The sequence below is a fragment of the Melitaea cinxia genome, chromosome 2, assembly GCF_905220565.1.
Source record: "Melitaea cinxia chromosome 2, ilMelCinx1.1, whole genome shotgun sequence".
In the NCBI taxonomy this organism is placed as follows: Eukaryota; Metazoa; Arthropoda; class Insecta; order Lepidoptera; family Nymphalidae; genus Melitaea; species Melitaea cinxia.
The window spans coordinates 8,283,860-8,296,582 of NC_059395.1; the positions used below are offsets into that span (position 1 = coordinate 8,283,860).

At 31.6% G+C, this 12,723-nt stretch overlaps 1 protein-coding gene across 1 annotated transcript in view; it reads left to right on the forward strand.

Annotated features, from left to right (window-relative positions):
• LOC123659246 (extracellular sulfatase SULF-1 homolog) overlaps positions 1-12,723 on the forward strand; it is a 139,636-nt gene that overhangs the window by 110,063 nt on the left and 16,850 nt on the right. The window contains exons 4-5 of the mRNA XM_045594497.1: positions 3,517-3,668; positions 5,067-5,236. Coding sequence (XP_045450453.1) covers positions 3,517-3,668; positions 5,067-5,236 — 322 coding nt within the window. The remainder of the gene's footprint in view (positions 1-3,516; positions 3,669-5,066; positions 5,237-12,723) is intronic.

Sequence of the window (12,723 nt, forward strand, 5' to 3'; positions counted from 1 at the left end):
GTGTGTTTTTTTTATGTCAGGTGGTTAAAAAAAAAATTTATGTTTTTAAATTATCACACTCCTAAAAATTTTCCATAACAAAACTTTAATGCAAAATCCAGTAAGTTAGCGATTCAACATTGACATATTTACAAATATCATAAATATTTTTTATGTATATACATATAGATAATTAAAATCAATAAACAGCTTTCGAAACGAATAACGGAATTAATTTATTGAGCGATTGATTGAATTCAATTAAATTCATTAGTGATTCAGTGAAATGAATATAATGAATGACAAATTATTACACTGTACAAGCGGAAGTTAATTATAAAAAGTTTTGTTGGGTAAAACATAGACTAAAATAACTGCCTTCGTACTTTGCTCACTTGTAAGTTTTTATATTGTATTTTTCTTTCATAGACTTTAAAAAACCATCTGGTGCAGTGGTGCGTGTAGACGCTTAAAACACCAGCAGCTTGTAGGTTCGATTTCCGCTCGGAATGGATTTTTGTATATGTACAAATATTTATTTCCGGTTTGGATATCTGTGCTTTTGGGTTTCTGCACCGTGCCTCGGAGACCACGTTAAGATGTCGGTCCCGTTTGTTATTATAGCGATTGTTACCCATAGTAGGGAATACATACGTCAACGCGCTGTGAAATGAAGAAAAAGTCCGAGCAGAGGGATGTTACATCGTGATATATAAATCCATGTTTAAATGTACTTTCCTAATTAGATTTACTACACTTTATCCACATTACGTATTATATAGCATATGTTTTTCCCTGTCGATGTGTTACTTTAACGTTTTAAAATATTTTTCAATCTCTTAGTGACTTGTATTTACATTGTCCACGAGTTTATTTGTCAAGGAATGCATCAAGCGGCCAATTAATCTACCAAGCCTTACATAATAAACTTCGTTTCGGCTCTCTTCCAAAAACATTTTCACTCACAATTCGATCCATATTGTTTTTGAGATTCCTTTGTACATATATTTTAAAATATTTGTCGTAACATCTTGTAAGTTTTTAAAAATATTTCTCTTATTTTCTTCATCGCAGAAGATTCAATATTAACATTCACCGTTGCTTACATAAGACGGTTCCGAAGTAATCAACGTTCAGTCACTTCATTGCTCTCGCGCCCCTTGGGAAAATTAAAAACCCTTGTATTTTCATTTCCATCGCCGAAGTTAATATTTCAGAACTATTGTCTCTCGAATAATGATTTCTGTTGCGGCTTTTATTTGCTCATCAACGATTTTTAGCTTGGTATTATACTAGATGTAGGTAACTCTATTTCATTGCGTTTAGTTTTTGTGCTTGACAATATAATTTACTCGACATAGGTTATCCGTTCAGTGCGCCTCTGTGATGTCTTTATTTTTTTTTTTTATATCATAGGTCGGCAAACAAGCGTACGGCTCACCTGATGGTAAGAGATTACCGTAGCTTATAGACATAATCAACGTTCAGTCACTTCATTGCTCTCGCGCCCCTTGGGAAAATTAAAAACCCTTGTATTTTCATTTCCATCGCCGAAGTTAATATTTCAGAACTATTGTCTCTCGAATAATGATTTCTGTTGCGGCTTTTATTTGCTCATCAACGATTTTTAGCTTGGTATTATACTAGATGTAGGTAACTCTATTTCATTGCGTTTAGTTTTTGTGCTTGACAATATAATTTACTCGACATAGGTTATCCGTTCAGTGCGCCTCTGTGATGTCTTTATTTTTTTTTTTTATATCATAGGTCGGCAAACAAGCGTACGGCTCACCTGATGGTAAGAGATTACCGTAGCTTATAGACATAATCAACGTTCAGTCACTTCATTGCTCTCGCGCCCCTTGGGAAAATTAAAAACCCTTGTATTTTCATTTCCATCGCCGAAGTTAATATTTCAGAACTATTGTCTCTCGAATAATGATTACTGTTGCGGCTTTTATTTGCTCATCAACGATTTTTAGCCTGGTATTATACTAGATGTTGGTAACTCTATTTCATTGCGTTTAGTTTTTATGCTTGACAATATAATTTACTCGACACAGGTTATCCGTTCAGTGCGCCTCTGTGATGTCTTTATTTTTTTTTTCTTTTTTTTTTATATCACTAGGTCGGCAAACAAGCGTACGGCTCACCTGATGGTAAGAGATTACCGTAGCTAATAGACGCCTGCAACACCAGAAGCATCGCAAGCGCGTTGCCGACCCAATCCCCAACCCCCCCCAGGAGCTCTGGTCACCTTACTCACCAACAGGAACACAATACTGCTTGAAAACAGTATTATTTAGCTGTGATCTTCTGTAAGGTCGACGTACTACCCCAGTCGGGCTGCTCCAGATTTAGAGCAGGAAATTCTTGCTGTGCCCTACCTCAGTTATAAATATTTTATATCTTTACTAAACTTTATTGATATAAAGATGATATGAAAAAATAAGAACCGAACTCGTAATTGCTGAGGCTAGTGGTTTCATAAAAACAAACTAATTTTTTCTTATTTTTATGTGTAGTTTATTAGTATGTGTATGGTTTATAAGTCCAGTGAATTAAAAAAAATATTAGATTATACTCCTCTGTCTGGAATCGAAAGGGTTGTGGTTTTACTATAATGCTGTGGTATTGATTTCAAATAATGTTTTGGGAATTTCTTGAATTATTTTATCTCAAAAAAATCTAAATTAATCTTAATAATTTATTATAATGTACCAAAGCTTGGAAGTTTGTAGGATGAATGTTTGATAATGGATGATCCCACACTTTACCGTCAAAACTTCTTATCCGTTTATGAAACTCGTTATGAAGACAGTCAACTCATATTGAAATTTTAAAAGTGTTGTTATACCGAATCGCCCGCGAGAATTTAACAGCGGGGTGAAACTAGTAACTATGTAAAATTAAATTTCGTAAAAGAAAAACAGCATATACTGACACCAGTTCTAAAGGAAGATATTGATTAACATGACATTGAAAAAAAAGTTCTAATTTGGATATATCTAGTTAAAAATAAGAGTTTACATTTTAACCATCTTAGGTAATGCACGGTAGTAAAATTGTGCTATTTAGTTTCCATTTTATAAAGGTTTTTAAAAGGAAAATTATTGATAAATAAAAAGTTTGTTAAAAAATGTTGATTCTATGTTGATTTCATTATGAATATGTTAATTTATTCCTTCCCGTGGGTGTCGTAAGAAGCGACTGAGGGATAACACAGTTCCGCTACCACCTTGGAACTTAAAAAGCCGACCGGTGGCGGGATAACCATCCAACTGCTGGCTTTGAAACACACAGGCCGAAGACGGGCAGTAGCGTCTTCGGTGCGACAAAGCCAGCCCTGCGGTCACCAACCCGCCTGCCCAGCGTGGTGACTATGGGCCAAACACATGAGTGCACGTTATTTTTGGCGTAAACTTGTGGAGGCCTATGTCCAGCAGTGGACTGTATAGGCTGTAATGATGAATTTATTATTTTATTTTAATAGTCTAACAATTATTTCAATGTCTCTAATAAGTTTCGTTGTTTCAGGTTATTTTGGAAAATACTTGAATAAGTACAATGGGTCATACATACCCCCGGGCTGGCGTGAATGGGGTGGTCTTATAATGAACTCAAAGTACTACAACTACAGTGTTAACATGAATGGGAAAAGAATTAAACATGGCGACGACTATCAGAGGGTAATGTATTATAATTGTAGCTATAAAAAAATATAAATTAATTTTCTTAATAAGTAAATTATATTATTACATAATGAGTCGTACCTTGATATTTTGTATTATTTTGAAGTGCAAAAATTTCGATAGCTTTAAACAAATACAAAAGACCGCGGTAGTGTTGTGCTATGGCACCCAACTCCTTTTTTAACAACAACCTAATAAGTCTGTTAGTTATAAAACGTTAAACAGACCGACAAAGCTACGGAAGAAATAAAGCTAGCTATGATTAATTTGATGATTCAATAAAATACATCTACCTGTCTACATACATAAAAATGCATCGCCGAATCCATGAAATTAGAACGACTGCGGCACTTTGAATTTTTCTTAATATTCGTTAATGTCAGAAAACGTGTTTAAAAGAAAATAAAAATAAAATCGATATATTCACGAAAAAAAAAATATAGCGGTACGAAGTTCAGGTTCAACTAGTATAAATATAAATATAATCACTTCAGCCTAATACAGTTCACTGCTGGACATAGGCCTCCACAAGTTCGCGCCAAAAATGGAGTGAACTCATGTGTTTTGACCACGCTGGGCAGGCGAGTTGGTGACCGCAGGGCTGGATTTATCGCACCGAAGACGCTGCTGTCGCACCAAAGACGACTATAATAATATAAGATAAATACCACTGAACACAAATATAATAATATATTTATTTCTTATTCCATTGTATACGGCAATACTTGCACGATAAAAAAGTACTTCTTCATTTAGATGCCTTTAATGTCTCTGCAGAATCACGAAGGGCCGTAATATACCGTTATGTCACGAAAAACGTCATCTTTTTTTTTAAATATTGCATGTAGTATTCTTATTTAAAAATATTACGATTCAAATTTAATTTTCTTTTCATTCAAATTCAATTCAATTCATTCAAAACATGCGTCATAAATTCACTATTAGGTTTATTTTATTTATTTCAGTGAATTTCAGAATAAGATAGTGTTATGAATCATTAGAAAGTATACATGAAAATTTTAATACAGACGATGCATTATTTGCAAAAAAATGCAAAAATATCCTCTTAAACTAAACTTAGTAAAAATATAAAAAATCTATAGAAATGAAAATACATCGCTAAATGTGTTGCTAGTAGTACAAAACTCGAGATCAGTTGGATCAATTATAGCGAATGTTTTTCTAAACTTTTCTGAAGGTTCTTATAGAATGAAAAAAATTGTAAAATTGCACACAATATTTAAAAAATTCAGATCATCTAATAATTATTTATATCAGATGTGGTGTTAAATATTTCATAACATAAGTGATACTAAGAAACCGTATAAATAAAAATAAAAATAGTAGTTAATAGTTGAAGTAGTTTATAAACTAACAAAACCTATTTCGTTTCAGGATTACTATCCGGACTTAATAGCAAACGACTCTATAGCATTTCTCCGAGCCTCTAAACGAAGATTCTCGCGGAAGCCAGTTCTTCTTGTGATGTCTTTTCCAGCACCCCATGGACCTGAAGACTCGGCACCTCAATTCTCCCACCTCTTCTTTAATGTAACAACACATCAGTAAGTAATTTTTTATTTTGGTTTATCTTTTCTTACGTGTAAAAGTTGCATCTACAGTAACTTGTAAACACACATTAATACTATTATGATAGGTTAAGGGGAAAATGAAAAACTTTTACCAAATTAATATTAGACTGTTGCAGATACTCCGTTATCCTGTTTGTTTGATTAAAACCGGTTAATACTAAATGAAAATATTGTATTGGTATAGTATACACACAAAACTACCTACTCCGTTCTGAAATCAGTTGCATAATATAATTTGAATATACGAAACTCGTTATTTATTTTTTTAAATTGTGTAAGTGATTAAACACTATTAACAGTTATGAGTAGCAAAAGAATAACAACTAATAGTCGAGTCAACAAGTTCAAAAATGTGTTAAATAGAAATAAAGCTCCTAAAAATACGTGCCATAGCTGATTCGATCCGGAATGATGTCTAGAAAAATGGGTCGGAAGGATTTTCTAGCATGCAAAAATGGCAAAGTTATCAAACAAATAACGTTGCTTTAAAAAGGAATTTCATTTTTTGTTAATAACTCCGAAACTATTAACATTTAATTTTAAAAAGCCCTAACTCCCGGAGTTCTGACTCTATTATTTATAATTTTAATTTAACGCTGAAAATAAGTCTCCGCGCGGCCTCTAGGGGATTCGCTTGCCACCGCCAAAGCGAGTACGTCCCAACAAATAATTTTTTTGAACATAATTATGCATTAATTGAAAAAATATGAAAAAAGTATGGTGTAAGTATTCTAAACACTTGAATGAATAAATTCCGGTTGAAAAAAAGTTTAAAAGTTTATTTGTCGACAAATAGGGATATTGTTAATTAGTAAAAATTTTCCCAACCTCCGTCTTTATTGCAGATAGTATATAAAAAATATTTAAATAATTGCTCTATAAATTTTTCGTTTCTTGGAGCAATTTTTATATTTATAGTCAATAGGATCACGTTGCAAAAGTTTTTAACAATTGTGTATTTTGTTAATAATAATGTTTTTAAAGTAATTTTTTAATTAACTTCAAAAGATGACTCGTAGAAAGGTAGCTACGAGATGGCTGTATTAAGAACCGCTATGCCTACACATAATATGCATAAAGTCACTGGCATTCTCATTCAAAAATACCTGCAAGTCTGAGGAGTTGCTAGGAATGTCATTCATTCACCTCGGTTCCATCTACTCACGTAATATAAGACGCCTTTTCCTAAGCGAGGTTTGAAAGGGTAGTACATCACAGTCACAATCATCTTATTTTAGTTAACTAAAAGACATGTACAAATAATTCTAGTCGTAAATTTCTTAAGCTTTCTAAGGTAACAAAATTTTTACTTTAGGAAGTATTTATTTATTTCTCTCTTTTGTATTACGAGATGTTTAATAACTTTACAGTGGTGTTACTAGGTTGATGATCATATTAATAAAAAATTTAGTCATATCTGCATATATAAATAGACTTATAATATATATTATTATTAGTATCGTTTCACAGTTCATGTCAATTATTTCAGCTGCACAAATAATTGCACATAACGTATGGATTGTAATGAATTATACGTGCACCTACCGCAAAGATATCGAACACATCATTGCGGTTAACCTGTCAGATTAAATAATATTCTCAGATAATATAATTTAAACGACTTATTTTTTTTTTTTAATTTATTTATTTAAGGTCGTTTTCTAACAACTAAGGTCATTAACGACCACAATTTATAACAAACAAAATATTATATTATATTAAGTTATAAACATTAATCATTTTTAAGAATTTTAATGTTTGGTTACAACCATTTTCATTCAAGCAATCTTTAAGACAATTGGGTAAGTTACATACTTGTTTTTCATTATTATATGCTGTGCATTCTATTAAAAGATGAGTGACACTTATATCCTGTCCACACTTGCATTTATTTTTTGGAGTTTTAGTTATCAAATGTATGTGTGATAAGTTAGTGTGTCCAATACGTAGTCTCGTTATTATAACTTGATCTTTTCTGTTACTGAATGAAATTGGGGATTTATCGAAAATAGAATTTCTTACATGGATTAATTTACTTGTATTTCCTGTTTTCCAATATTGATCCCAAAAACTTTTAATTTTATGTTTGCAATATTTTTGAATTTCTGACGGGGGTGATTTTATTGTTGTGCAAATATCATTTTCATAAGTTGCATTTCTAGCTTCTAGATCAGCTTTTTCGTTTCCAGATATCCCTTGATGACTTGGGATCCATATTATTTGAAAGTTATAGTTATTACTTAGGAGGTCTAACATTTTTTGTTTAATTTCAATAATTAAGGGATTTGTATTATTTCTATTTTGCAAAGCTGTAAGACATGATTTTGAATCTGTATATATTAAATACATTATCGTATTAGGTTCATTACATATAATTTCTAATGTTTTAAGTATAGCTAATGATTCACAACTAAAAATAGAGTGGTAGTCGCCAAGTCTATATCGATAACTACTATTACTTGAGACAACTGAAAAACCTGATCTTCCATTCATAACTGACCCATCAGTAAAGAAAAGCTTACAATTATTATACCTACTATTTATTTCATGATATAAGTTTTTGTAAAGTTCTCGAGGGGTGTCATCTTTTAAGTTATTAGCTAGTTCTAAATTTATAGGAAATTCTTGGTTTTCCCAAGGACCACATGACAGCAATTTCTTATTTAAGATAGATGGTATGCTAAGGTTAATTTCCTCGAGATATTTAGCAGCTCTTATTCGTAAAGGTTGAGGAAGTGTAGGTCTGGAATCATACTGTGCGTTTAAGAATGTTATTTTAGTAAAATAGTTAAAAATAGGATTTTGAGGTTGAGATAGTATGTTAACAATGTATACGATTACCAGTTGCTTCCGTCTAATTTCTAAAGGTATTTCTCCCGCTTCAGCTAAAATACTTTTTGTAGGACTAGTCTTAAATGCACCTATACTAAGGCGAAGTGCAGTATTTTGGATACTTTCTAGGGAATTCAAGGTTCTCTTTTTTGCAGAATCATATATAATAGAGCCGTAATCTAGTTTTTGTCGAATTAACGCATGATATATATTAATGAGACATTTTCGGTCAGATCCCCAAGTAATTGATGATAAAACCTTAATTATGTTCAGTCTTTTATAACATTCAGATTTTAGTTGATTTATATGAGTTATCCATGTCATTTTTCTATCGAATGTTAAACCTAATATTTTTAAGTTATTGACTTCTTTGATTTTCGTATTATGTAAAGTTAATTGTAAATTTCTTGATTTATTTCTCTTTTTAGTTAAAATTAAGAATTCAGATTTAGTTTTTGAAAATTTAAAACCAGATTTGTTAGCCCATTGTTGAAGACTATCTAACGTTTTTTGGATTAATGTAAATATGGGTTTCAGTGTTCTACCACTACATGTTATTGTCAAGTCATCAGCAAATAAAAATCCTTTTACTGGCTTGTCAATACAAGAGAAAACATCATTAATAACTATTAAAAATAATATTACACTGAGCACTGAGCCTTGCGGGAGACCATTTTCTATAGAAACAGAGTTTGATAATGTGTCATTGATTCTTACTTTTATTGATCTTGCTGTCAGAAAGTTTTTAACAAATGCTAAGGCATTTCTTTTAATATTAATATTTTGTAAAGATTTTAAAACTTTATGCTTCCAAACCATTTCATAAGCCTTCTCAATATCAAGAGCTACTATTACTGTGAAATAATCATTGGCAAAACTGTCAAGTACTTCACTCTCAATATTCATTAAATGGTCTGTAGTTGATCGAAATTGACGAAATCCATATTGAAATGGAGATAAATAGTTCTTTTTTTCAATGTACCATCTAATTCTTTTACTTATAATTTTTTCCAATATTTTACACATATTACATGTTAGGGATATTGGTCTATAACTAGTTTGTAAATTTGGGATTTTTCCAGGTTTTAATATTGGCACTACTAAGGCTTCTTTCCAGCTATCTGGAAAAACCTGCTTTTGCCAAATAAAATTATATAAATGAAGTAAAAAATTAAGGGCACTTGTTGGGAGGTGTTTTATTATAATATTTGAAATATTATCTGGCCCTGGACTTGAATTCCCTATTTGAGATAGAACCATTGTCGTTTCGTTCATTAATATTTTACCATTTATTGGGTTGGAATTGTTAAATATTTCAAAATTTTGTATAGTTTCCTCAGTATTTTTGTAGTGAATAAAATTATCATCATAGTTATTAGAGCTAGAGTTATTAGCGAAAGTCTTTGCTAATATATAGGATGTTTCTTTTGGGTCAGATGCAAATGAACCATCAGGTTTCTCAAGTACAATTTTGTCAAGTCTAATGTTACGGTGATTAAGATGATGTATTTTTTTCCATAGGTCCCCAACAAGAGTGTGATTTTTAATAGTGGATACCCAACTCTCCCAATATCTTTTCCTATTTTCTTTTAGAAGTCTTCTATGATAAGCTCTCTTTTTTTTATAGTCAATTTTATACATCGAATTGGGATCATTTCTTGCATACTTTTTAAAAAGTTTAAAGGCTTTTCTTGTTGCCCTAATTGCGACTTTACAGTCATCGTTCCACCATGGTAGATTATTTTTCCTCATATGACCTGTAGTTTTTGGTATGGATAAATTTGCTGCTTGTAAAATTATTCCAGTAAATTTTTCAATAATATCATTTATAGGGTAATCGGGTAGGGAAAGTGGAGATGGTAATTCAAGAATATTTTGATTAACCAATTCAGAAAACATTAACCAATCAGCTTTGTCATACTTCCATTTTTTTGGTAAACATATATTATTATTTTGTAAATTTTGGCTTATTAATGTTTTAATAAAAATTGGGAAATGATCACTGTCATATAAATCGTCTAAGACGTTCCATTCAAAATATGATGATATATTTTGAGAAGCCAAAGTTAAATCTATATTGCTCGTGTTACCCGTATTACCATTAAAATGTGTAGGTTGTCCGTTATTTAATAATAATATATCACTATTATCATCGAGCCATTCAGCAATTAATTTACCTCTGGTGTCGCATTTAGTAGATCCCCAGTAAAAATGGTGGCTATTAAAATCACCCATAATTATAAAAGGTGATGGCAGTTGACATATCAAATTATTTAAATCACTAATATTAAGTGCACTGCTATTTGGAAGGTAAATATTGCATATAGTAACAGTAAAAGGATATTTGATTTTAATTATTATTGTTTCTAAATTGGTGTTTACATTTATAATTTCTGGAATAGTATATGGTTTGATAAAGATTGCTACGCCTCCACTAGCCCTGTCACATTGTAAACGGTTTTTAAAAAAGTGTACATACCCCTTAATTGAAGCACAGTAATTAGAAGTGAAATTCGTTTCCTGTAAACAAATGCAAGTTGGACTAAGTCGATTAATCAACAATTTTATGTTTTCTAATCTTTTAAAATATCCATTAACATTCCACTGTAACACATCCATGAAATAAATTGATAAATATGTATTATATTTATATTAATTAAGTATAAAGAAGTAACATACTATTAATTCTCTTTGTAAGTAGGTACAATTGCATCAGTAATTAATATTTCATTTAATTTTTTGGACAAACGCGAACATCTGTTTTTTAAACTCTTATTTAACTTACTATGTATTTTATTGCACATTATGATTAAACCCTTAATATTATCTGTATAAGTATATGTTAATTCTTTCACATTTTGTTTTCCTTTTGCATTATCCAATAAGCTAATAAATTGATCTAAATTAATAGGGAATAAGTTGTCACTGTTTATTTCTGCCATATTATGTTCAATATCTTTCCAAACTTCTTCTTCAGTTCTCATGTCATCTTTCTTCAATTTCTTTTTTTGTTTTTGGTTTAACGACGATGTCATCCATTGAAACATTACTTTCTGTTCCATCTGTTTCCGATTCAATTATATCAGATTCATGCCCTTTTACATATTGTCTTAACTGTATATCTGGTACTGATAGTTCACTAGTTGTTGGGGAATGGATACGTTTCTTTCCTTTCGAATTTAATGGAATCGGTTGTGAGGGTGGTTCTTGTACAGTTTGCGGAGTGTTGGGTGGGTCCAATATACGATCATCGTTTCTTTCAAAAATTTGCTTAATTACCTCTTCAAAATGATTATCGGATTCCTTGATATCAGAAACAGCTGCTTGGGGTACTGTTCTATTCTGTGGACAATTTTTCGCTAAATGCCCTATTGTGTTGCAGGAAAAACATTTTAAGGCATCATTTGAAATGTATATCCAATAGTTTGTCCCTTCATAGGATAGTTGAATTGATTCTGGGAGGCGCGATTCATCATCAGGGCTAACATATAGCTGCCTTCTAAAGCTTAAAATATGAGAGAAACCTGGATCGCTCACCCCAATTTTCATAAAGGATATAGGAGACATTATTTTAATCTTCATCTCTTCAAATTTTTCTTCAATAACCTTATTTGGTATAACTGGGCAAACATTTGAAAGAACTATTCTTTTATTTCTAGAAATCAAAGATTTAATTTCAAATAAATTTTTATTTATAGTGACGTTTTTCTTTTCTTCAATAAGGTAATCAGCTGTTTTCTTACTATCTAAATATATACATATTCGAGCATTCGATATGCGAGATATAAACCGTATAGTTGAAGCTGGAGTTATAGATGACAGCGCAATAAGGTACTCCCTGAGAGTTATACCTTCGATTGAGTCCAAAATGATGGCTTGATCCTTTTTGGGGAAACATGTTGTGGATGTCACGTTGGCGTAACTTGATACATTTGGAACTTTAGACATTTGAGACTGAGTGGGTAATTGCGACATTGGGGGATTTTGACACGTTTGGGGGGAAAACATTTTAAAATAAAGGGCCTCCTGTTGCCAGGAGATACCCCGTTCTCGTTATTTTAATCTTTTAGTATTACGTAAATGATCACGCGTAAACGAAACACGACGGTTCGATCGACCTAAGAACGGCACGCCAAACGACTTATTGTTAGTGTGATTTGTACAAAAATAAATGAATCGCGAAATGTGTTGCTAAGCAAAACTCAACAATGGCTGGACCTTTGAGGAAGGTTTTATTGAATTAGGAATGAAGAAAATTGCACAATAAAAATTAACGAATATTTAAATTTCACGCATTTAACAGTTAGCAAGACAAGACAATGTCTGTCGGGTCAGCTAACCTTTAAATATTTCTGAAAATTAAAAAAAGTTATTTCATATGAATGGAGACAAAAACGACAAGTTAGTGTTGAAGATGAGAAAGTAGAATCATTCCGTTATTTGAAACCACAATTAAAACGCCAGTCTTGTTATTTGACCGCTTGTTCTGTAAATATTTCGACAAAATACTAATTGCTCCGAATTTTTTGCGGGCGCGGCCATTTTACTTCTTCTTAAATATTTAAGAAGTTGTTTGTGGGGTTCCTTCTCATCGTTGCAGGCATTTATTTAAGAAATTATATGGTGAT